Raw genomic sequence first — 25,464 nt, 5'->3', positions numbered from 1 at the left:
TCAAATTAAAATTATTAAAGTTTTAAAATTATTAAAGCAGTCACGTGACTCCAAGTAATCCAGTTTTGAACTTGAAAATGTTGCAGAAAGACAAATTTTAACTGTCAAAATTCAAATCAGATAAAACAGTCACGTAAACCTAAAAAAATTGAATTTGCAACTGTAAAAGTTCTAATCTTATCAGAATAAAGCAATTGATGTTAAAAAACAGTAATCACTGACACACTGCAAGCATTCTAAAAACACAAAAACTCCTTTCTGTCTTTCAAATAACGTGGTAAATCGACGCGCCACCTACACTCAGACAAATGAATCATTTACTGCCACACGCAACAATCTCCCTATTTAAATATTAGTTTGTCGTCTCTGACACTAACATTAATTCTTCCCAGTTTTTTTTTATCAAATCACTTGTGGAAGAAAACACTTTCATATTCTGAATGATGTTTTTGTTTTGGATTGAATTTTCGAAATGTATCCTTCTGTTACCGTGGAGAATTTTCACATGATTTCCACCCACCATTGATTGTAGTAAGATATGAACCGAAATTTATTAGATGATGCCGATGAACGACGAAAAGAAGTGACCAGAGAAAAGCGAGTTCGGGAGTTTAAGAAATCTGCTATGACACTGAGCATTTTTTATGTCACTGAGTTTTAAGTATTAGTACATTTGTTGTAAGAGTAGACTATGTTGGGTGTTTTCTGAACGTATAATAATATTGCACATAACGATGTTCATTTGTAACAACAGTTCTTGGAAGATTCGGTTTTGTATCAGGGATGTTTACTACTAGGAAACTCCAGTGTCTTCATAAAGTAATCAGATCAAAGAGACGGAGATTTCCAGTCTTGGAAACATTTCTCAAAATAATCCAAAGCAAAACATTTCTTATATATTTTCCTTTTAGTACTCATATCATAAATAACTATTATGGTAGATAACGATATGTTGCATATTATAAGGTTTTGGCGGTCATATTCCTGTCACATATATTTCAGCTTTTGTAGTTGTTTGTAAACCGTTCCTTATTGACATATTCTGGATCAGGTCAAGCACATGTCGAACTAAGATTAATACGTGAATTAATCGACCGACAACATGTCGCCGGGGTGTTTAACACGACCGATGGGGTCGATAACGGCCATTTTTAAATCGAAACAGGTACGATCACGATCGCCAATTACGTCGGGCATAATGAATCTATTATTGTCCCCTTTAAAACGCATGAATGTGTTTGTCGGTAAATAACAGGAATAATTAACGCTGTAACTCTGCATGATTTACGGCATCGGACACCCGAAAACGGATAATTGTTTCTCTAACTCCTCCGAACCAGATGCTGCCGCACATTTTAGTAAATTACGATCCTATTCTGATGTATATTTTACAGTTTTGAATTCATCCCCCTCGCTTAAATTAAAAATAAACACCGAACGCGTAGACGGTTTGTTTTAATTAGACTTGTCAGAGCGGGTGTTTTACCTGAACATTTTCCTAAAAAAAATGTTTTTTATTTGGTTTTTACTGGTGTGTTTGTTCGGTGATTTTTTGTCCTGAACGTCCACGTGTAAGTCGTAAAAGTAGACATTAATGAAAAAAGGAATTCGAATTAATTTACACAGCCACGTCCACATCTGTCCACCAGAAGTTTTGTCCAAAAATATATTTCTAGATGATTAATTAAATATTTCTAATTTTGCCCTGAAATTCTTTAATTTTTTTTTGTGCTTTTTTTGCGTTTATTTCACCTAATTTAAGGTTTTTTAGTATAAATATGCCCTTTGCTGTGCATTAGAATTTTTTTTTCCAAAATTGCTCTTTTGACCAAAAACGTAATTTTCTCATTTTTTGAAGGGTTGTAACTTTTTTATTTGAACTCCAATCAATTTTGCTAAATCGCAATTAGAAAAAGGATAAAAAATACTATAAAATGAGTCAAACCTCGCCTCTCTAGCTGTTCATGTTACCGAATTACTGTATCTCAAAAAAATAGTTAAAAAATACCCCTAATACTCCCCCATTTTTTAAATTTTTTTGAAAAATGAAAAATTTTAAAGTGCTTTTTTTGCGCTTATTGCACCTAGTTTAAAGTTCTATGGTATAAATATGCCCTTTGCTGTAGATTAGAACCCCTACGGAGCAAAATAAAACGTTGCCAAAATTCCACTTTTGACCAAAAATGTAATTTTCTCACTTTTTGAAAGGTTGTAACTTTTTTATTTGAACTCCAATCAATTTCGCTAAATCGCCATTAGAAAAAGGATAAAAAATACTATAAAATGAGTCAAAACTCGCCTCTCTAGCTGTTCATGTTACCGAGTTACTGTATCTCAAAAAATAGTTAAAAAATACCCCTAATACTCCCCCATTCTTTCAATTTTTTTGGAAAAATGAAAAATTTTAAAGTGCTTTTTTGCGCTTATTTCACCTAATTTAAAGTTCTTTGGTATAAATATGCCCTTTGCTGTACATTAGAACCCCTACGGAGCAAAATAAAAATTTGCCAAAATTCCACTTTTGACCAAAAATGTAATTTTCTCACTTTTTGAAAGGTTGTAACTTTTTTATTTGAACTCCAATCAATTTCGCTAAATCGCCATTAGAAAAAGGATAAAAAATACTATAAAATGAGTCAAAACTCGCCTCTCTAGCTGTTCATGTTACCGAGTTACTGTATCTCAAAAAATAGTTAAAAAATACCCCTAATACTCCCCCATTTTTTAAATTTTTTTGAAAAATGAAAAATTTTAAAGTGCTTTTTTTGCGCTTATTTCACCTAGTTTAAAGTTTTTTGGTATAAATATGCCCTTTGCTGTACATTAGAACCCCTACGAAGCAAAATAAAAATTTGCAAAAATTTCACTTTTGACCAAAAATGTAATTTTCTCACTTTTTGAAAGGTTGTAACTTTTTTATTTGAACTCCAATCAATTTCGCTAAATCGCCATTAGAAAAAGGATAAAAAATACTATAAAATGAGTCAAAACTCGCCTCTCTAGCTGTTCATGTTACCGAATTACTGTATCTCAAAAAATAGTTAAAAAATACCCCTAATACTCCCCCATTTTTTAAATTTTTTTGAAAAATGAAAAATTTAAAGTGCTTTTTTTGCGCTTATTTCACTTAGTTTAAAGTTCTTTGGTATAAATATGCCCTTTGCTGTACATTAGAACCCCGACGGAGCAAAATAAAAATTTGCCAAAATTCCACTTTTGACCAAAAATGTAATTTTCTCACTTTATGAAAGGTTGTAACTTTTTTATTTGAACTCCAATCAATTTCGCTAAACCGGCATTAGAAAAAGGATAAAAAATACTATAAAATGAGTCAAAACTCGCCTCTCTAGCTGTTCATGTTACCGAATTACTGTATCTCAAAAAAATAGTTAAAAAATACCCCTAATACTCCCCCATTTTTTAAATTTTTTTGAAAAATGAAAAATTTTAAAGTGCTTTTTTTTGCGCTTATTTCACCTAGTTTAAAGTTTTTTGGTATAAATATGCCCTTTGCTGTACATTAGAACCCCTACGAAGCAAAATAAAAATTTGCAAAAATTTCACTTTTGACCAAAAATGTAATTTTCTCACTTTTTGAAAGGTTGTAACTTTTTTATTTGAACTGCAATCAATTTCGCTAAACCGGCATTAGAAAAAGGATAAAAAATACTATAAAATGAGTCAAAACTCGCCTCTCTAGCTGTTCATGTTACCGAGTTACTGTATCTCAAAAAATAGTTAAAAAATACCCCTAATACTCCCCCATTCTTTCAATTTTTTTGGAAAAATGAAAAATTTTAAAGTGCTTTTTTGCGCTTATTTCACCTAATTTAAAGTTCTTTGGTATAAATATGCCCTTTGCTGTACATTAGAACCCTTACGGAGCAAAATAAAAATTTGCCAAAATTCCACTTTTGACAAAAATGTAATTTTCTCACTTTTTGAAAGGTTGTAACTTTTTTATTTGAACTTCAATCAATTTCGCTAAACCGGCATTAGAAAAAGGATAAAAAATACTATAAAATGAGTCAAAACTCGCCTCTCTAGCTGTTCATGTTACCGAATTACTGTATCTCAAAAAAATAGTTAAAAAATACCCCTAATACTCCCCCATTTTTTAAATTTTTTTGAAAAATGAAAAATTTTAAAGTGCTTTTTTTGCGCTTATTTCACCTAGTTTAAAGTTTTTTGGTATAAATATGCCCTTTGCTGTACATTAGAACCCCTACGAAGCAAAATAAAAATTTGCAAAAATTTCACTTTTGACCAAAAATGTAATTTTCTCACTTTTTGAAAGGTTGTAACTTTTTTATTTGAACTCCAATCAATTTCGCTAAATCGCCATTAGAAAAAGGATAAAAAATACTATAAAATGAGTCAAAACTCGCCTCTCTAGCTCTTCATGTTGTAAAAAAGACTTTCAGTTTTTTAAGTTTTAGGTTTTTTGGTATAAATCGTCCCAATAGTAAATTTATGGAAAACTTATGTAAATTTTATGAAAAATTATGAAAACGTTGCGGTTCGGAGTAGAAACAGGACAACATATTAACGAGATTATCAAACTACTTATTCCGAAACATAGAAACATTTTAAGATCGTCCATTTGAAGACCGTTTGACAAAAAGAAGAGTTCAAGCTTGACAGAACAACGTCTGTGGAAGTTGTACAGTTTTGCATATTGGAACAACAATTTGAACTCTCAGTACAAAGAGAGTGTTGTGAAAACTATGGGAATTGTTACTGCTCAGCTCATTAAAAAAATGTACATGTAAGAGTTTTCTCAGATTGTTTATTAGATTCTGTTGGAATTAAACAGAATTTATTGTCATACTTGTTGTTTTGTTGCATAAAATAATTTTTACTTCAGAAAAATCTGAGAATGGTTTCAAAAATTTGAACGTCCTTGTACATCTCTATAAGGATTGATAATAATTCGTCTGTGATTGGGTTAAGGTGATGATAAAATATCAATTTTTTGTTGTTGTAACATATAATTTTACTGATGAATAAAATTCTCCTTACCAAAACTGCACTCACATGCGGTAGTAATCTATCTACCCATTTTATAAAATATGTCAACCATTATTATGTAACAAGCAAAAACTGCGGTGTAACAATAATTTAAATACTCTGGTGGATGATACCGGCCTGATAAGCGGTAATTGTAGTTCCGATGGGAAATAAAAACTGCGGCCAGTTTTTAAAGCTAAATTTAAACGGCGTTTTATTATTGTTTCATGCAAATGACCCTCTATACATTTCGCTAATCTTCCTAGGGAAATAAGCTCTCCGAGATTAACTCGCGCTATTTAGGTATTAATTATGCATTTTCGGATTTCGTCCCGATTCAAATATTTACGAGTCCTACTAAAAATTTAAAAGACATAGTCGCGTTTCCATTAGACATGGTAAAAATTTAAAATATTCCTTTATTGAAAAATATTTGTTGTTGGTGGTTTTGCTATAAAATTTTGTAGGTTTAATTAGCAGCAAAAAATGTGCAGGGATAAAATCAATACTGCATTTTGATGGTTTTTTTAATTAAACCGCCAATATTTAACATTCCTTTTCAACGTTGTTTTTAATTTCCAAATTGTATGGATGGATTATTAAAATCCGGGCAAAACTTCACTCTTTCCCCACCCCCAAAACTTGCATTCTATACCAGCAATTCAATGATGACTGCGGAATTTACGGCGGTGCCGGCATAAAAGTTGCCTGAAATATTGCATGCGATTTCCTCAAGGTAAATAAAATTGGATCACGTTTGAAACTGTCGTAAAATTTTATATCGGCAATCAGCAGACCCATAGATGTCGCAAATAAAATAAAAATCGAACCGGAACTGGGAAAGACTACGGGATGGAGTTTTCCTAACTCGATAACAGACTATTTGGTTGAACAAAAAAAATTTGCTTTTAAAGGAAGAAGCTGATATCGATTACTCCAAACCATATAAAATAACACAAGACAATGTTATTTGCATTTTGTCAAACGTTCAGATATTTTTTCAAAATAATATATTAGAAATATACTTAGGTAGAAAATGTTTCATTTCTGTCGGGAACTTCTGAATTTTATCCGTAGACAGAAATGAAACTTTCCACTGAGGTTAATATACTATTTTATTTTTAATCATGCAAATCTATTCAAATAATACAGTACATGGGTTTAATGTTGGTCACTATAACAAAATTAGTTATTAAAATGAGTTATTAATTATGAGAATACCAGTGCAACCAACTTATTTACAGAACTTTCTAATGTATTTTTTTCCTTTCTTCCTAATAACTGGAGAATAATAAATAATAACTAGACAATAGATCTCAAAAAGTTAAGATAACATGCAAGCCCTTTTGCTCTATCTCATTCTGGTTAGGAGTTATGACACTTGAAAAGCTGAAAGTGTCATTTTTTAAACGTCAATATCTCGAAAACCGTTGTAGATCTGAATGCCTAAAATCCCTTTTTATTCTGAATTCAATGATGTATGTATATAATTGAACAAAAAACTGTGGTCAAGTTTGAATCCCTCTAGCGGCCAAACTATTTAACCAATCAATGAATGTTGCAAATCACTTTCCACCTGGTTTACATTACATGATTGAAAATAACAGTATATTAAATGAGCATGTAATATCACCAAGTGAGTACTTTTTATACGACTGTGGTAAATATTCATAACAAAAGAAAATAACGAAATTGCGTTGTTTTGTACCTCCATGGGATCGAATTTGACAAGTTTATGACAGAACTGTAACTGACTGATTTTAGTGGATTTTAAGAGGGTGTTGTGGTTAAATACTGCTTAATGGAGAGGATTTTGATGGTTGTCATAATTAAAAATAGACTAAAATTAAGGCAGAAACAGACAACCAAATGTTACAAATGCCAAAAATGCAACCAATGTCACACTGATTTTGATACTTTTCACGTTTCGTTGTTTGGTACCTCCATTGGATTGAATTTGACAGTTTCTAAGCTTAGAACAGAACTGTAACTGACAGCTAATTGTCGTCTGTCAAAATATGACGTATTAATGTATTAGAAAAGAAAATCAAGGTTTAGGAATAACACTAAGAAATAATAACTGTTACGTTACTCCATTTTACTTTGATTTTTGCTATTTATTGGTGGTGTCCGCGAGTGAACTAACCCAGTAAGTAATAGCCGTGAGTAATAACTCATTACTCATGGGTAGGTAATGAGTGTTATTATCTCCTTTAGTCCAAACCTCATTGTTTCAAAATGGCAAGGTTTTAAAATGTGTTTTTATTTGCTTGAATCGATTGTAAAAATTCAAAACTAAATAAGACAAAATCACTGAAACTTAAGATGACCAGATGACACTAAGTTTCAAAATGACGGACATCAAATATGTATTAGTGCCCATGTTGTAGAAAACAATAATTAATACAACAAAAAGTATAAAATAATGAACATACAGTTATATGTACAAGCTTAAAACCACACTAATCAAAAAATCAACAAAACTTTTATAATTTGTGACGTCATTCTCATTTAGTTTTATTTTTCATATATTATAACTAGTGTCCTGGATGCGTATTCTTGAAATGAGGGAAGGAAGTTACCAAGAGAAATGTATGAAGAAAGTGGCAGAATCCTGCCATTGTCAGTTTCTTCTGTCACATTATATCAAAACTTCTCTTGAAATTCCTGCTCCCTGCTTTCCAGAATTAGGGCCCTGGATGACAAATCAATGATTACCAAAAGTTGGACAAAATATTAAATACAGCTAGGACAAATTTTAATCAGTGACAAAAGTTGGGCGCAATGTAGTGATGCGACGGCCCATAAAGGGCATAAATGGAGATTAATGCCGTTCAGCGGTCCTAGAACTGCGAGTAATTGGACATAGATATGCCCGAACTCTACTTTATCGCTATCTATATTGCCGACCGGTGCTAGATACATGCTGGGGCCAATTAGACTCGCTATTATACACCCGGACGTTTTTCCAGCTTATCGCGTAGCCAGATAAAGCTGTCTGTTTTGTTATTAGAATTAATGCTTTCTGTTATCTTTTGTCGCTTTTTTTAATAGTTTTTGCTAACTGCCAGACGACTTTGTCTACAGTAGTGTGTTGTCTCTTGGTAATCGAATTCTAGAGATTTAAAAGGTTTGAAAAGATCGTTTTCTGTAAGAGCTTTGGCTCGGAAAAAGTCATTATCTAAAGTTTCTAAACACTAGCAGCAGTTGTTTGTGGAATTACAAGTTGAAAAATACAGTAATTTTGAATTTAACTTGAACCAAGTGAATAATGAAAGGGTGAAACACATTAGAAGACTGTTACAGATGAAGTTAAAGTTGTTAATTTGTCATAAAAGTTTAGAACCCCATTTGAGACGCTCCATTCATTCATGAAAGAGTAAGAAACTTTTTGCTTTTTAATAAATTCATACTAATTTGATTAGGGAACAACAAAATGTGCATTAGTTCCGAATTTCAGATTGAAATTACAGCTTTCAATCAAGTTTGATTAGTTTCTCCGCAATTTGAAATGAGATCAACTGTTTCTATTGTGATCATTCACTAGTTAGTTAGTTAGTTGAACTTTTTATTCGCTAAATTGTTAAAGAGCATGGTTAACGTTAATTTTTGATAATCTTGAACAGTCAGACTTTGAGTACAAAGAATGGGGCCCATCAAAGGGTTATAAAATTATTGGCTGGTCAGAATGCCTATAAGTTTGACAACATTGCACGAATTTAAACTTACAAACTAAAGGTAAAAGTCCACTCAATGCTGTTTTTCTTAGACGTGTACTTTTTTGCGCAAAAAATCAAAGTTTAGCAGCAATATTCTCCGTAGCCAAGTCAAACTTCATCCTCCAATTTAGTTTAAACTTACTGTACAACAAAGTAGCCAGAAGAAGTCCACAAATAAAATTGTCCTGTAACTGTGAAAGCTTTGAACAAATACGGTCAAATTCAGATTTTAATTTGATTTTCATTGATACATAACGTTGTTAGTTGAAATTTTCATTTGTAGCTAATAAGGTGATCAAAGGAAAACTGGACGAGCTACAAATCGATATATTAAATTACGCTGTAACTATCAAAATATCGGTGTTGTAATACTTGACATTGTATGTTGTATGATAAAACAAACTTTGATTAGAGAAACTTTTTAGAAGAAAGACATCAAGGAGCAGAATCATAAAATGGTATCAATTATCATGGGTCGTAACGCTAGAATTTCAAAAATAATTTGGAAGTGTTTCTCTTGGCCTTTTTAGTTTGTGCCGCAAAAAGTATAGGTTTACAAAAATAACAAATTTGGTAATCTAATCGACAAATTCAGAGAGGTTTGACATCATCGCAGCAAAAATTCTGCCTTCTTAGACTTTTTTTAGGTTTTCTGTCTTGTCTCGCTTTTGCAATTATCAGTTCAGTAAATTTAGTTTAACATTACAAATAACAGAAAGTTTTTCCTTCAAAAATATACTTCTGTCGATGGTTGCATTTTTATTTTAAAACTGATTTTCCCCTTCCTTCAAAAAAGGAAATTGATCACTCTATTATATTTCCATTTCTTTAGGAAGAACGTTTGTTCCATTTTGCAAATATTCACTTTGGTCCTGGTTTTGATATTAGTTTAATATTTAATAGTAAACCTTACTGCACTTAAGTTCAGAAAGTCACACATAATACTGACCTCAAAGGGTGAAAGAAATAAGTCGAAAAGAACTAAAAGCAAAAGTCGAAACGACAAAACAATAAATTTCCCCCAGAATGCATTGACGTTTCAAATTCTATATTACCTATAAGGAACGACGTGGTTTATTGGTGCTATATCCACGGGAAGTCCGCACGTAAACTTTATCGTTCTTTGACATTTCATAACTGGTCTTGAAGCAGGTGCAACCGGGAAATTATTGGTCAATTTCCGAGTCCGATAGAGCGCACTATTTTCCTTCGGTAACGGTGGAAAAATATTGCCGTTGCGGGGGGGTGGTGTCGAAAGAAAACGTCGTGATTCAAGTCGGAAAAGTGTATTTTATTAAGCCCGAGAAATTGATTATTAGAGTAAATTGGGGTGTTTTCGGAAAAAATCGTCCCATTCCTGCACGTTTTCGCAAGGCCATCTCATCTGCTCCTCCCCTTTGGTGTATTTCGTGCACCAAGTGCCGCTTTCGTCTTTCAAGATACTGCTCACGCCCCCAGAACATTCGCATTTCGGAAGTTTCGGCATGTTGCACGGCATTACGTGGAACTGGTCTGGTTTATGCCGTTTTACCACATAACCATTTCAAATAAATCACAAAAAATTACCTAGAGCGACACACTGCAATCCTGTTTCTCCCGTTTCAGCTTGGTAGTCTTCCCAGCACTTGCACGATGATGTGGGAATCACTTTAGCAGGCTGCGCTACTGAAAGCCCCAGCACAAGGAGAAGAACCAAAATGGCAGTTACTGGCATCCTACGCACAGTAATCGAAAGGTAACACCAAAAGTTTTATTGTGGAAAAACTTACATTTTTAATATTCGTAGTTTCAGGAGATGATTCACATAACCGGTACCAACGCGTTTTGCACATGAAAGTAAACAAGTGGCACATCATCGACGCATAATGTATGAAATGCTGGTTTGTAGGTAAGCTGGTGGTTTTCTTGTAGAATAGTCCGAGGGCATAGTTTAGTAACATGTCCAAAGAAAGTTGACGGAAAAATTGTCACTGACAAATACAAATTTATTAACTTTTTTCGATCATTTATTTGAATTTATATATGGAAGTTGTGGTCGTCCAAATTATAATTTCAGGATTATTTATAATTTCGTAACACCTGTGCTATAATGCACTTTCTGTTTGGGGACCACTCGTATTGCAGTTTAGGATACAACATTTTCACTGAATTGGAAGTTTAACTATTTAAATTAATTATTTTCATTGATGACAGTATTAATCTTTGAACACACATTGATATAAATTACAGAAGTTTTAGTTTTTCCAAATTTGACTAATCAAAGCAATTTTCACGATATTTTGCTGTAATTCAAACATTTGTGATCAAAAAATTATTTTATTTAGAAAGTAAATTTGGCACAAAATTGCCTCTACAGGGTGGTCCAGTTTTAAATGTCAATAATTCACCATTCGATAGCCCATCAAAAAATAAGTTAACATACATTATGTCATTTTTCTGAAAAAGGCTTCCTAAGGAAAATACAGTTCTTCAAATTTCACTTTAAAAATTCGTTTTTTTTGTCATAACTGTCAGACCGTTGGATCAAATTTGGAACAAGCACTCTAGAAATTAATACTCATTATGAATGACGTTTGCCAAAATTCTCCAGAAGCGTAGATACAGGAAGATGGTTTTCATGTTTTTGTCTTATTTTCTCGGTGTTTGGATATTTTTCCAAAATTACAGTTTCTTTTAATTTTATTGTTCACGATGAAAAAGAAATTATCTCTTATAAAATTCTAATTTGAAACTTCGTTTACGAGATAATTCAGTTATTACGTTCAAAGACCCAAAACTAACCCAACCCAACTTAAAAATTGTCTTGGAAACGAAAAATTGATTTAAGAAGCCTAAAAAATTTTATTGTAGCCAGTTTTCATAGTTTCCAAATAAACTGAAATACTTTAGTTATTAAAATTGATTTAGAAAAGATAAAAATTGATTTCAGAAGCTTAAAAATTGTTTGTAACCAGTTTTAATACAAATCGAGAGACTTTAATATTCAAAATTGACTTGTTTATATAAAAAACCACATTTAAACCTTAAAAATTGACTTGAACACCAAAAAGTGACATCAGAAACGTAAAATTTGCATTTGAACTAAGTTTTCATAATTTAAACACAAATTTCAATATTTTAGTCTTGAAAATAGTCTTAAATACAGGACATTGACATTAGATTCATGAAAATTGTCTTGAAAACTAACTTTTCGTACTTTTTACTTTGCTTTTCATTTTCTTAGAATTCTGGACTATTTTTAGTGCTTCAAAACTGCTTTCAGCTTGGAAAATCGAAGTTATTGACATAGCAAACTTAAAAAAACAAATTTTACATTCTCCGTAGACTTAAAATATCATTTTAAGCTTTTTTACTATTAAATCGACTTCTACACACCTCAGTGCTAAAAATTCAAGTATTTCTTAAAAATCTAGACTGTTTTTAGTGCTTTAAGATGCTTCAAGACTATCTTTTGACTTATCAGGCCTAAAAGCCAGTTTGGACACTTATAGTCTTGAAAATGTCATTTCAAACTTAGCTTATTTACTATTCAATTTCTACACTCATAGGTGCAATAAATTGTAGTATCTCTAAGAAATTCAGACTGTTTTTAGTGCTTTTTAAGACTGAAAAATCGAGTTTAAGACTATTTCCAAAAGTCAAGTTTCTTCAGTAATAAAAGTAAAAAAATTTGGTACCAAATGCTACGATATTAGTCTTGAGAAATAAAATAGTCCGAAATTTTAATTTACTTCTAGTCTTGTTTCAGAAAATTGAGTTGTACACCAATTAAAGTCCTGAAAATAGACTCTCTTTAGTTCAAGTCAGTTCTAGCCTTTTAATCAACTTTTAGATTATTTTTAATAGCAAAAAATCAGTTTTATGTACAATACAATCTTTGTCTTCCGGACTGTTTTTAGTTCTTAAAATCCAGTTTCAGATACTGACAGTCTGAGAAAACGAATTATAAGGCTATTCCTAGTAGTTAATAGCAAATTTTTAGACTATTCAGTACAAATTTGAACTCTCACAAGTCTTGAATGTTCATTTTTACACTATAAAACGATTTTTTAAATTGAAATTTGGTGGGCTGTATCTTAGGAAACGTTTTTCAGAAAAATTACATAATGCAAGTCAACTTATTTTTTGATTGGCTATCGAAAGGTGAATTATTGACACTTAAAACTGGACCACCCTGTATAGACATACAGCTACTATCAATTTCATTTTAGTACTGTAAAATTGAGTCATTATTAGGTTAGATTAGGTTTTTAACTTGTCTAAATTTCTAGTGTTGCTACAGGCGTCAAAACAATTTTTCCTTAAAAATTAAATGTTAATAAACACCGACGCTCATACTACAAGCACGTTTTCATCAAAGAGTCAACCGAGTGGCGAATAAATTAAACTGAACAAACCTGCGTGCCTTTGTAAGTCCTATTAAAGAAGCGTTGACACTTAACACAGAAACTTAATTGTTTTACGCTACTTCTTCAACCTCTCCGCATTAAAACACATATTCTTTCGGTGGGAGCAAAAGGAAAACCGTCTTCAAACTCGGATGTAAATTAACAGAAACGACGGCACAATCGACTCTTTAATATGCAATCAAGTTGATTATGAAAGAGCGTCGCGACGCCCCATCACATGCCACTTGAACACGCGACGTCGACGTCGGCTGAACCACTTGTTGTATGCCCCAGACTGAAAATCGGTCAATATTTTCATTTTTACAGACGCTAATCTATTAGCGAGATGCTTTTAACTTGAGTGCTTGCTCGAGACTCTTTTGTTATAAACGTACCTGGAACATTTTTAAAGATGGCACTAAAACGGTTTAGGGATGTTTTGTAATATCGATAAGTGCTCTAGTAATTTGATAATTTTTTAAATCAACTTTAAACCGGCAAGTCTTAGAAATAGAAGAATAACGAAGAAGAAGAAAGTTATATGTTAAATATTCAAAAAATATTCCTGAAGTCTCATATATCACATTATAGGTAAAAACGTGGGTACATGTGTGTCGTCAAACTAGGCACCATCAGACCTACAATCCGTATGAGACTACAGATAGTGGATGGTATACAGGGTGTCCGTTTTACTAGCCTCACCATGGGAATCTCTCTTTTAAAAACAACACAAACAGTTTCCCTGTCTCTCTTCTCCTCATAGCAAACTGAGCGAAACAAAATATGTATGGACATATGTCTTCAATGCATTTTTATCAAATGTCAAAAATTTCAATTGTCATTCTGAATCACAGTCTAATGTCGTTGCAGATGACAGGTTGCCATATTCACTTTAAAATACCGAATGTTTGTTTTTCAGTTTTAGTGTTTCACTGATTTAAATTAAACCCAAACACACTAAAAATTGGTATTTTTGCAGTTCCTTACTATTTGGTGCAATCGTTCAAACTCTAAATGTACTGGTTACAAAGAATTACTAATTTACCTTCCGACTCTAGCCTTCCACCTACGTTACGTATTTCAAAAGTCTCTAATTACATCACGGAGGATGGTGGCAAGCTCATTTTAACATTCGATATAAGCCTTTTATAAAAATACTGGCGATTTAATATTGGAAAGCAAAACTTAATAGCATATTGTTACGATTTTCCCGTGGGTTCACACAAAGTCAATTTAACTCAACGATTAATAAATTTATTACACTTCAAAACACTCCGTACAATAATTAACACAGCTACTAAAAACACTACTACAATTCCACAATTATTCCACTATTTAAACTTAACCGCGTTCCCAAATTCACTACTTCACTACTACTCTGTCATCGACGCCGCTTCTTTTATATTCGCAAACCACGTTCTAGAATGACCGCGAAACGCTTCGCGATTTGCTTCGAATATTCCAGGTGTGGCGCTTCCTAACTGTGGCCTACTTTAATACGCGCCCGGCCAGATATTGCGGCGCTTCGATTCCATCCCGAATCGAGTATAGTAGGCCCAAACCGTAACAATATTGTAAGGCATAAATTGTATTAAGTTTATATTTTGAACCTTAAATTCCACTATGGTAGAGGACCCCATTGGAGACCAATATGTGGCTAATAATGAAATGACATGCATGACAACTGACATTTGACATTAGTTATAAAAAAAAGGTCTGAGTTCACTAGTTCCTTTGGTCACGTGATGGTCAACTTTTGAGAATCAGACATTATTATCAATCATCATTGTAATAAATATTTTTTTTGACCTACGACAGTCTTATTATGAACATTTTCATATTTTCGAGGCACTAATATATTTCAAGAATCTCTTTTTTATACGAAACACTCACTCCACGCTCTTTTACTAACAACGATGCTGATTTTGAACGTGGAATGTATGCAAAGTTCTAGTTAGAAGAGAAAGGTACTCATCGCCCTCGTTGTAATCTGAACAAGTGAAATGAGTCGATAAAGGGCTTTTAGCTTTTAACACTGGAGAAGGGCGTGTTAAAGTGTATCGCACCCCTAGCTAGAATCTTAAACAACAGGAAAAGTCAAAATGAGAGCTTTTAGGAATTGTTTCGCACTTAAGGTCATATTAAATTGCAACTCGATATTCTCAATGGTAAAGTAGTATTAAAATCGGAGTTTTATAAGACACCCAAATCAATACTTTATTTGTTTTGAATATAGTCTGGAAAGTGTTTTTTCAAGCGGTCTAAAATAAGCTTATTGTGTACCTGTACTGCCGGCGTGGAAAGACTATTTCATATCCTAGGAGGTAAAAAAATAATGTCCAAAACTTGATCCAGACTAAAAGCGTTGCATTTAGAAAAAAGCAGATAAAATTAATGCAACACTTACTTTGCTTTGATTGGCTTGTCAGGCTTGGCTCTGCAATACAATCCTTTCATGGTCTTATTCTGAAATACAGTTTTCCTGAAGGTGTCAGGGCTAAATTTGTGATCAAATTCAAAATCAACATAAACAAACGGACAGAGCGTACAATAAATTCACCACTTGGGCCAGAGAACACCAAGCTGTCAATTTTACCGAAAATGTTGTATTGGCCTATTTTGCCCATTTAAGTAAATCATTGAAGAGTTTGACAATGTGGGCTCAATATTCCATGCTTAAAGCTGAGCTAAATATTCAAGACAGTATAAATATTCTATCGTATAAAAAGGTGCAAGCATTTTTAAAGCAAAAAAGTGAAAACTATGCAGCTAAAAAGTCTAAAACTTTCACCAAGAACCAAGTAGACACTTTTTTAACAGAAGCACCTGACAAAAAGTATTTAGCCATGAAGGTAAGATCCGAAACAAAAATGAATTTATGATTTTTTTTAATACCTATATTCAACATTTTTAGGTTGTTTCAATATACGGCATATCAGGGGCATCTCGATGTAATGAATTGGTAAACTTGAGAATTCAAGATATTGAATACATGGAAAGATTAATTCTGGCCCAGAACATTTACAATTGTTGGAGAATTTTACATAAATATTTGTAAAAAATACTTGTCTCTTCGTCCAGATGTTATTGATACAGATCGTTTTTTCATTAAATATCAAAATGGAGTTTGCCACAGAGTTGTAATGGGTATTCACAAAATCTCAAGTATTCCCAAGGAAATAGCGTTGTTTTTGAAATTGGCTGATGTCAAAGAATATACTGGTCACTGCCTTCGCCGAACCTCTGCAACTCTTCTTGTAGATAATGGTGGACACATTTACTCATTGAAAAGACACGGTGGTTGGAGGTCTACAACTGTAGCAGAAGGCTACATTGACGATTCTTTAAGAAATAAAAATGACACAGCAATAAAAATTCTGGATGTAAATGATTGTAATTTAATACCTATGGAGAACAATACCACAGATGATATCAGAGAACCAGTAATTTCAACAAACCCACAACAACAACCTACTTTAAATGTAGACCATGAAGTAAAGGGGCAGGAATTTCATTTATGGCAGAATTGTAAATTTGAAAATTGCTCATTTAAACTGACAATGACGGTTCATAGTTCGAATACCGACGAAGAAAATTGAAATATACAAATTATCCATTTTTAGATACTGGTACACATTTGCAAAATTTGGTTTTTTACATATTTGAATTATTGTTCGACTACTATGTGTAACTTAATTAATGTAACTATTTTAATTACAGTTTTGATTTAAATTTTTACTGTTTAATTTGAAATGCATTTGTTCTATAAATGTTTAATCTTAAACTGTGACGTCATTCTGTTTTAGTTTCATTTTTTGTGTACTTTTTGATTTTGAGAATTTTTAATTATTGACCTTAAACCAAAAGGTTAACATTTCGTGATATGCTTGTTAGGGTTAGGTGGAGCATCTTAACCGGTTCTAAGTTAATAATCCAGTTAGTTACTAAGTTTTCCCCATTTGAAATCGGGGGCGAATCCTCGATAACAACTAATTAATTTCGGCAGCTTGAACGGGCGCGGCCAACTTGGAGGCTTTCGGGTTAAGTACATTGATAACGTTTGTTAGTACAGCGCAAAGAGCTTTAAACCTCAAGATGGGGGTAATTATCGATTTGCTAGTCGACCTCAAAGTCTGCCGCACTACAAACTTGAGTTATTAGTTACCTGCGACTGTTAAAATTTAGCCAAAACGCCTTAGTTCGGGCATAACAAAATTAAAAAAACATCAGGTAATTAGGGGCATTTTTCGCGCAGATTTCGGGCAAAAAAACTGTACGAAAATGGGAGGGGGGCTTAAGAGTGAGCCGTAATTTGTATACTCTGACACGGCAATTTTTCACAGAAGAGGAAGATTAGTGTTTGCGATTAAAGGGCCGCCCTCAGCCGGAACGAGAGTTTTGAGAGTTATTGCCTATTATATTTTATTGACAAAAACTCTCGCCGTCGGGACTTAAGAGCCCTTCGCTAAAATAAATATCGAAAGATATTTTTTCCAATTATAAAAGGAGTCGACCTTGTTTTTAAGGTCGATTTCATCCCCTGATTTTTATCAGGTCAACGCACTTTATCGTCGTGTAATACGAGGTGTTTTCGAAAATTGGTAATTTTTGAACTTCTTTAGTATTTCAGTTGCTCTTAAAGTTATCAAAAAAGGAAGAACGGTTCCCGGTAGAAGTTTTCATATAGAATCCAATGGCGTAGTCAGTTTTTTTCTATTCCGTTTAGTTTCTGACATATGACAGTTACATTTTTTTAAATGGAACATCCTATATATTTTTACGTCATTTAATTCTGTTGATTTTTACCTTTTCAACGGTGTATTACAACATATAAGTTTGTAGAGGTTAATCCTGTTATTTAAAAAAAGACCTTTGCTAAGTTAAAAAAGGCCAATATCTAAAATACCAAACAAAATCGGAAATCGTGTAAACTAACACATCAAAAAATTATATATTTTTAATAAATCTTATTAAAAATCTAAGTTACAAATAGTTCTACCGTCACTTTAATAAGAAAAGTGGCCATTTCTATTTTCTACTATTTTTAAGGTAGAAGTTGAAAAAACTGTTTATAAACGACATGTAACATGTTAATATGAACATAGCCAAATTTTGTTTCGACTGTGGGTATTTTTTTACATATTATTTAGCACTTTTTTGTTAAGGAAACGCTTTTTTTCTAATTACCAAGATTAACGTTTACAAACTTATATGTTTTAATACACCGTTGAAAAAGTAAAAATCAACAGAATTAAATGAACTAAAAATATAAAGGGTGTTCCGTTTAAAAAAATATAACTTACTGTCATATGTCAGAAACTAAACGTAATAGAAAAAAACCGACTACGCCATTGGATTCTACGTCAAAACTTCTACCGGAAACCGTTTTTCCTTTTTTGATAACTGTAATAGCAAATGAAATACAGAGGAGGTTCCAAAATGACCAATTTTCAAAAGCCCCCAAGCACACAACAAATTTATTTGTTATCCAATTGAAGTGACATTTTAGAAAATTCCCATCTTAGGTTTGTATAATTATTTAGATTTTTTTTAACAAAACTTTCTGAAGTAAAATTCCAAAAAGTACAACAAAAAAAAAATTTTTGATTTTACAGCCACTCCATTGATTTCTCACAGGTATGCAACAACCACTTTGGTCCCCTTGCTTCTTCCTGCTATACTTACATTCATTTTCATCATTGATCAAAACAAAGAAAAAAACCGCAGACAACCACTCACCCAAATAAGCCAACTTAAACCCTTACAAAAGAGGCTTAAACCCTTTTTTAAAGGATACACGTGCAAAACCAACTCACTTAATTAAGACCCCATTAAGCTTAATTCGCCCCCCTTTTTAATTAAACGTGTGCTAATTGCAAATAAGTTTTATTATTCGGGTTAATTAAAAATAAATTTAGACCGAGCATTCGCAATTTTACCGCACAAGGGTTTGGAAAAACAGTCGAGTTGAAGGCGGGACAGTGTTTTCCTTTTTTTTCCAACGCGTTGAAAACGTGGAAAATCAATGTTTTAATTTGTACTGCCCTTTGAACGTTAAGAACTACTCGCTTTGATCTTGTTAACAAACACGAAATGAGTGACAAGGCTTTCAATATGCTTTGTCGTTTACTTTTTGTTGAAGTTTGAGTTCAATTCCAGAAATTTATTAAAACAAGCAGTTTTTCCTAGAAATGTTTGTTGTTTCTATTTTTATCTATCTCTAAAAATGTCTAAATCTACGAGTAATTGATACTATAACAATTTATAATGCGAAAAGATCCCATTAAGTCCTATAAAATTAACTTTCCTTTAATTGAAACGTGTGTGTTGAAAAAATGTAACTTACACAAAGAAAAGTTCTAGATTTAAGAAATTTTCCTCATTTGACGAAAAATTCAATCAAATTTTGGCATGGACAGAAGGTTTAGTGATTTCCAATTTTACGAAACTTCTTTAGTTTTATAATCTTGCTTTCAAATAAGAAGTAATGTACGAGAGAAATGCAGATAATTTACAATTAATTATTATAAATTCAACTAAGTAGGCTTTTTTTTAACGTCAAGACTTATTTTGGCGTCCCATAAAGCTGAAATAGAGCTGTCCTTTCAGGAACTTAGTCTCAAGCCAAACTAGACCTAATTTACACCCAAAATGTTTAAATGAAATGCCACTTTTGACACTTTTATTAATGTTTTTGTTGAAAAACATTGAGTTATACTAGTGCTGACATTGCCACTAAGTTCAGTTTTAATTAACATAAAACCAATACCATTAAGACTCATTTTATCCTGCTGATGATAAACTAATTAGTATTAAGGTAAATTATACTTAATTTGCCAAGTAAATTGATACTTTTGACATAATTAAATTGTCTTAACTAAATTAACATAACGCACACTGCTAAATTGTCACTAAATTCAAATTTAATTAAGTAAAAAATTGTGTGTTTTCTTAATTACAATAAAATTCTTTTCAGAAGGTAATTATCTAGTTTTAAGTAAAATTTAGCCTAATTTACACACAATTTTTTTAATAATAATTTTTATATTTGTTATATGAGGCTTTTGTGAAAACCAATGGGTTACATTGTTAAGTTAGTTCAGTTTAAAACTAGATTAAAATTGATATTATTAAGACGATAAAGAATGAAATATGTGTCTCATTGGTGTCTCATGAGGAAAATCAAAATGCCACAGCCCCCAAGGTATACATTGTTGCCAAAGTGTAAAAAAAAACTGTTTAATATGGAACTTAGATACATACATTGCTAATCAATAAAACGTTCTTTTGGGAGCGATAGAGAAGTTCATTCTCCATTTTCATTTAGCCTTTTGGTTTCCTTTTTACTTTTTTTTTATAGTTTTGCATCAACATCTTTTAAAGCCAAGTTCCCTTCTACTCATTTTCATAAAATTCCATGTTCACATTGTAGTACAAGTTTTCCACATCCAAACATATTTCACCGGTTTTTCCAGACGTCTGGACTATCAGTGTCGAGGATCGAAAGTACAAGACATTCCACAGTCGATAAACCAGTAGTTAATTAAGGCAACATTGACCCAACTGTCGATATCGCCCATTAAGGGTCCGGTAAAGCTGATATTCCAGAGAGAGTAAACATAAAAAGACCCTATCCGAAGACGTTCCATATAGGAGAACGTACTTTGAAAGTCAACTGCCCGTCTCGAAAAGTTCATATCAGTCGTCGACGTTAAAAAACAACGGTTACGGCAGGCATAAACATGTTTATGACGTGCATGTTTATGTCCGCGCCGTTGTCCCCGATTTTATGTCGTCAGTTAAGGGAAGAAGGGCTGAAAATGAAATTTGGTTGAAAAGGGCCAAAAAAGGGATATCGAGTCACGTTTTTAAGAGAACCCTCACTATTTATTATACATGGGGAAAACGAAGTACAGCTTTGGATGTATCAGAGCTGTATAGGCCTTATCGATAAAAGTAAAAATTGTAAGGGCTGATGATAGATGTAAATTTATGCGGTTTCTTTGTTTGGTTCTCTTTAGTGTTTCCTTATACACGTTGAAAGTTTTAGCATCCACTATGCAAGCAAAGAAAATCCATTATTCATGGCATATTTACCAACATCTTTTCGCGGAAGATTATATTTACCTTAAGACAGCCGCAATAGTCGACGAATTAGCTGTGTTGAGTTTGAATATTCATGGTTTCAAGAAAGTTTAGTCTCAGTCAGTGTAGTTTCTGATAATTACATATTTATAAAATCTTGATGAAGGTAAGCATCAGGCAGATTTAATAGGAGCGCGCATCTAATTTAATTAACTCGGAGAATCCCTCTGAAGGCTCCTTTGACGGAGCCCAAAGTAGATGTAGTGGCTTGTAGACGTTAATTAAATTTTAGTATTCAGCCCCTTCGTCGGTACGACGTGAAAGTTTAGCTGATACTTGTGTATGATGACACTACAATGATTTGAGTCTCAAAAAAAGGAGAGCAAAGCGTCATGGGATATAAAGAGGGAAGGAGTATGTCAAAATTTACATCAAGTATTTAATAAATGAGTTTGTTTTGAGTTTTAACTCGATTCTTACTGCAATTTGGGCCATATTTTATAAAAATAAATTAAACAAGCACAACCAAAAGAAAACCTCAAAAAGTCGGTTATTTTAAATTATTTTCGGTTCAATATGGCAACCCTGCTCTTGCAAGGTATTGAAACAACTTTGTACAGTAGTAAACAAAAAGTTTTCCAGTTAAAAAGTTGTTTTTGCAGCATTGTAAGCCAAATAGAAAACACAATAAAATGCTTTCACCAGGTTAAACAAGCCAAAAAGTCGGTTATTTTGAAATAATATCAGTTAAATGTGACAACAGGTTAAAGGATCTTTGTACAGTAAAAAACAAAATTTTTTTCAGCCAAAAAGTAGTTTTTGCAGCGTTGCCAGTTTGAAAGCACATTTGCCATGTTAGTTAGAAAGTCGGTTATTTTTAATTTTTTTTGGTTTAATGTGTCAATACGAATGCGTAGAAGGGCCACAGACGTTATTTTTCTTAAATTTTTACTTCAAACTCAGAAATTAACTAAATTCCGACTTCAAACTCGGAATTTAGTTGCAATGTTGTCAAACTGATAAATTCTAGTATTTTAGATCTACTAATTAAGATCAAAGAGTGTTTGCAATGTTGCCAAACTGACTAATTTTACTAATTTGGTTTGAAGAGTATATGCAATGTTATCAAACTGACTAATTCTACAATTTTGGTTTGAAGAGTGTTTCCAATCTGTTCAAACTGACAAGTTCAACTAATTTCTTTGAAGTGTGTTTGCTTGCAATGTTGCCAAATTAACAAACTCTCCTAATTTAGATCGAAGACTGTTTGGAATGTTGCCTAACTGACAAAATTTGGTAATTTGGTTCAAAAGTATCCTTGCAATGTTATCAAACTAACAAAGTCTGCAATTTTGGTTCGAAGAGTGTTTGTAATGTAACCAAACTGACAAGTCCGACTAATTTCTTTGAAGTGTGTTAGCAATGTTGCCAAAGTTAACAAATTTTACTAATTTGCTTCGAAGAAGGTTTGCAATGTTGCCAAACTGAAAAATTTTGTTTAATTTGGTTTGAAGAGCTTTTGCAATGTGACAATGTAAATTCTGAGTTCGAAGTCGGAATTTAACTAAATTCCGAGTTCAAAGTCAGAATTTAACTAAATTCAGAGTTTGAAGTCGGAATTTAGTTAATTTCCGAGTTTGAAGTCGAAATTTAAAAAAAATAACGTCTGTGGCCTTTCTACGCCTTCGTATGTTAACACTGCTTTTAAAAGGCTTTAGGGTAATTCTAGAAGTATAAAACAAAGAGTTTTTAAAGCAAAAAGTGGCTTTGCAATAAAACTTTATAAAAAGGCATATTTTGTTCCAAAGTTATGAGAAGACTAAGGTAGTCGTTAACTAGCTAATAAATGGAACCGCTGATAAAAAAATGTTAAGCCAACTCAAATACTTTCATTTGAAAAATATTCTGTTTTAGCAAAATGGCAAAATACAGAATGTAAAATACCACAAAATTAGCCAAAACTCGATTCTCTAGCTCTTTACGTTTCAAAAATATCAATTTAAAAAAATACTTTAATGTTTTCCTCTGAACTAGAAACATCTTAATTCTTTAAAAATATGCTCACGTTTTAATTAAGTTTTACCCTTTGCCTCAATTTAACTATTCGTGTATAATTAGGAAACTAAAGAACACTGGATAAAAAAATTGCCAAGAAATAGAAGAGATGAGCTTGAAACTCGACACAGGAAACTTACACAAGAAATTGAGAGAGATCACTGGCAACAGTGGCAACACACGAAATAGAAAACCACAGGTAGTAAGGAAATCAAATGGAGAACTTTAATTATCAGAAGAAGATAAAATAACAACATGAGAAGAAAACATAAAAGATAATAGAGAAGAAATTACATAAAATACATAATGATCGACTAACTCTGAAATCAGTAATGAAATACACAATTAAAAACTAAAAGAGGTAGAGCTCCAGGGCCAGACGAAATTCCGGCCAAACTAATGAAAATCATGGATGATAAAAATAAAAACTTTCAAATTAAATAAAAATCAATAAAACCAAATCCATGATAATTTCAAAAGCTACACTGGAAGGTAAGTAGTTGGAGAGGTTGAAAATGGTGAGGTTTTGTTTTTTGTTCATCAATCCCAATCCTCTGACCGGTTTCGCCGTATTACGGCTCATCAGAGAGGCTATAGGGCTTGATAACCAAAGAACAAAACCTTCGTTCCAGTATAGTCAACTGGATGCCAGAAATGATAGTTGTGTGCAACATCTGGTGACATCTGTACTCAACTCTATGAGTTAGAACCTCACCATTTTCAACCAATCAGATCGGTGTTTACCGAATGATGCGGCATTAATGGTGCTGTTCCTAGATTTTGGAACGCCATCTGTACTTTCTAACTCATAGAGTTGAGTACAGATGTCACCAGATGTTGCACACAACTATCATTAGTTGGAGAGGGTTGACAAATACAAATACCTGGGAGAAACCATACATTTTTAAAAGTCAGTGTTAAAAATCGTTGGACTGAAGAATTAGACCACATACGTCTACTTAGCAATGACAAATACTTTCTCTTACAGGTACTCATGAATAGAAGAAGAAAAAACACAAAAGCATATGAAGAAAAAAGAAATATTAGCTGAGGAATATGAGAGAGAGTGAACTAGCATGAGTGGTGATCAGTTTTTCACGTTGCAAGGGATACAACTGTCGTAAAGGAAGACGGCATATGAAGAAGAAGAAGTACATTCCTAATTTGTAGTACTCTGTAAATTAGCCGTCACCTGACAATTTTTTTTAAAAATATTCTCTCTCAAGTCTCGAGAGTTTATACAAAATTTAAGTGGAGCTACTCGAAAAGAGCTATGTGTCGCAGGACGGTGCAGTAATGATAGAACGGATTACGGTCCCTTCGGGAGTGCTAATGCTACCCTTAAGACGTTTTAGGATGACCCTTTACGCCCGTATATTGAGATTTATTTCGGCGCTCCCGCTTAGTGAATTCCCCAATTTAGGCGAGGCACCTTTGTAATTTTGAAACGATCGTCGACGTACTTCGACATAATTTATCGCGCTCTCGCTTTATATTAAAAGGTGATTTCGGTTAGGATTTATACTCTCTGTCTCTTTTATGTAATAACAACACACACCTCTTGGTCGTGAAAATTGATGATTCGGGAATATAGCGCCCAGACGTTATTCCTCCGCAAAACAACACCCGCAACAAAAACAAAAGGACCGCCTTGCCGCTAATAAAACATAAACACACGAAGCAATTTCCCGCTATACATAAAATAAACTTTGGCATAAAGAAAACTGATGCCGCGATATAACCAATTCGCCGGATTGACAAACATCAATTTTACGGATCGGGAACAAAGTTTGTCGTTGCATTATCCTACGGGGTCTGATAGATCTATTCCGGGTTGTTTTCGCTTTGCAGACAGTTTCATTGAAACTTGCCAACGGATTCCGAATTAGTTCAGGTGAGCGAACCTTTCGATTCGATTGCTTACTGTTTTTGAAAAGGTATTGCGACATCAAAGATACAATTTTAGAATATTGCAGCTTCTGCTCTGTTAAATTAATCTGTGAAGACGACAAAGTGTAGTAACAGTACCTTGATGATATCTGTGTGTTTGTCTGGTTTGCTGTTTTGGAGTGAAATCGTGTTACTCAGTTTTTCATAAAACCCACAAATCTGCTGTGATTACTGTAGGATATCAGGTCAAAGCAAATTGTTCAAAATGAACAAACCATTGAATACTGTCAAAAAAGTTTTAGAATCTCATTATTAAG

General features: G+C 32.9%; 2 protein-coding genes across 6 annotated transcripts in view; both read right to left on the bottom strand.

The window, feature by feature from the left end:
• Positions 1-25,464, bottom strand: part of LOC145724137 (uncharacterized) — a 193,424-nt gene that overhangs the window by 53,339 nt on the left and 114,621 nt on the right. The window lies entirely within an intron of this gene.
• LOC145725020 (uncharacterized) lies at positions 10,000-10,702 on the bottom strand. Its single transcript, XM_081973538.1, has 3 exons — positions 10,499-10,702; positions 10,296-10,444; positions 10,000-10,241 (listed from the first exon to the last, which is right to left on the bottom strand). Coding segments are annotated over exons 1-3 (348 nt in total). The 5' UTR covers positions 10,501-10,702; the 3' UTR covers positions 10,000-10,044.

Source organism: Ips typographus, linkage group LG2 (assembly GCF_016097725.1).
Source record: "Ips typographus isolate SLU linkage group LG2, UJ_Ityp_2.0, whole genome shotgun sequence".
NCBI classification, from domain to species: Eukaryota; Metazoa; Arthropoda; class Insecta; order Coleoptera; family Curculionidae; genus Ips; species Ips typographus.
This window is presented reverse-complemented; position numbering and strand designations above follow the sequence as displayed.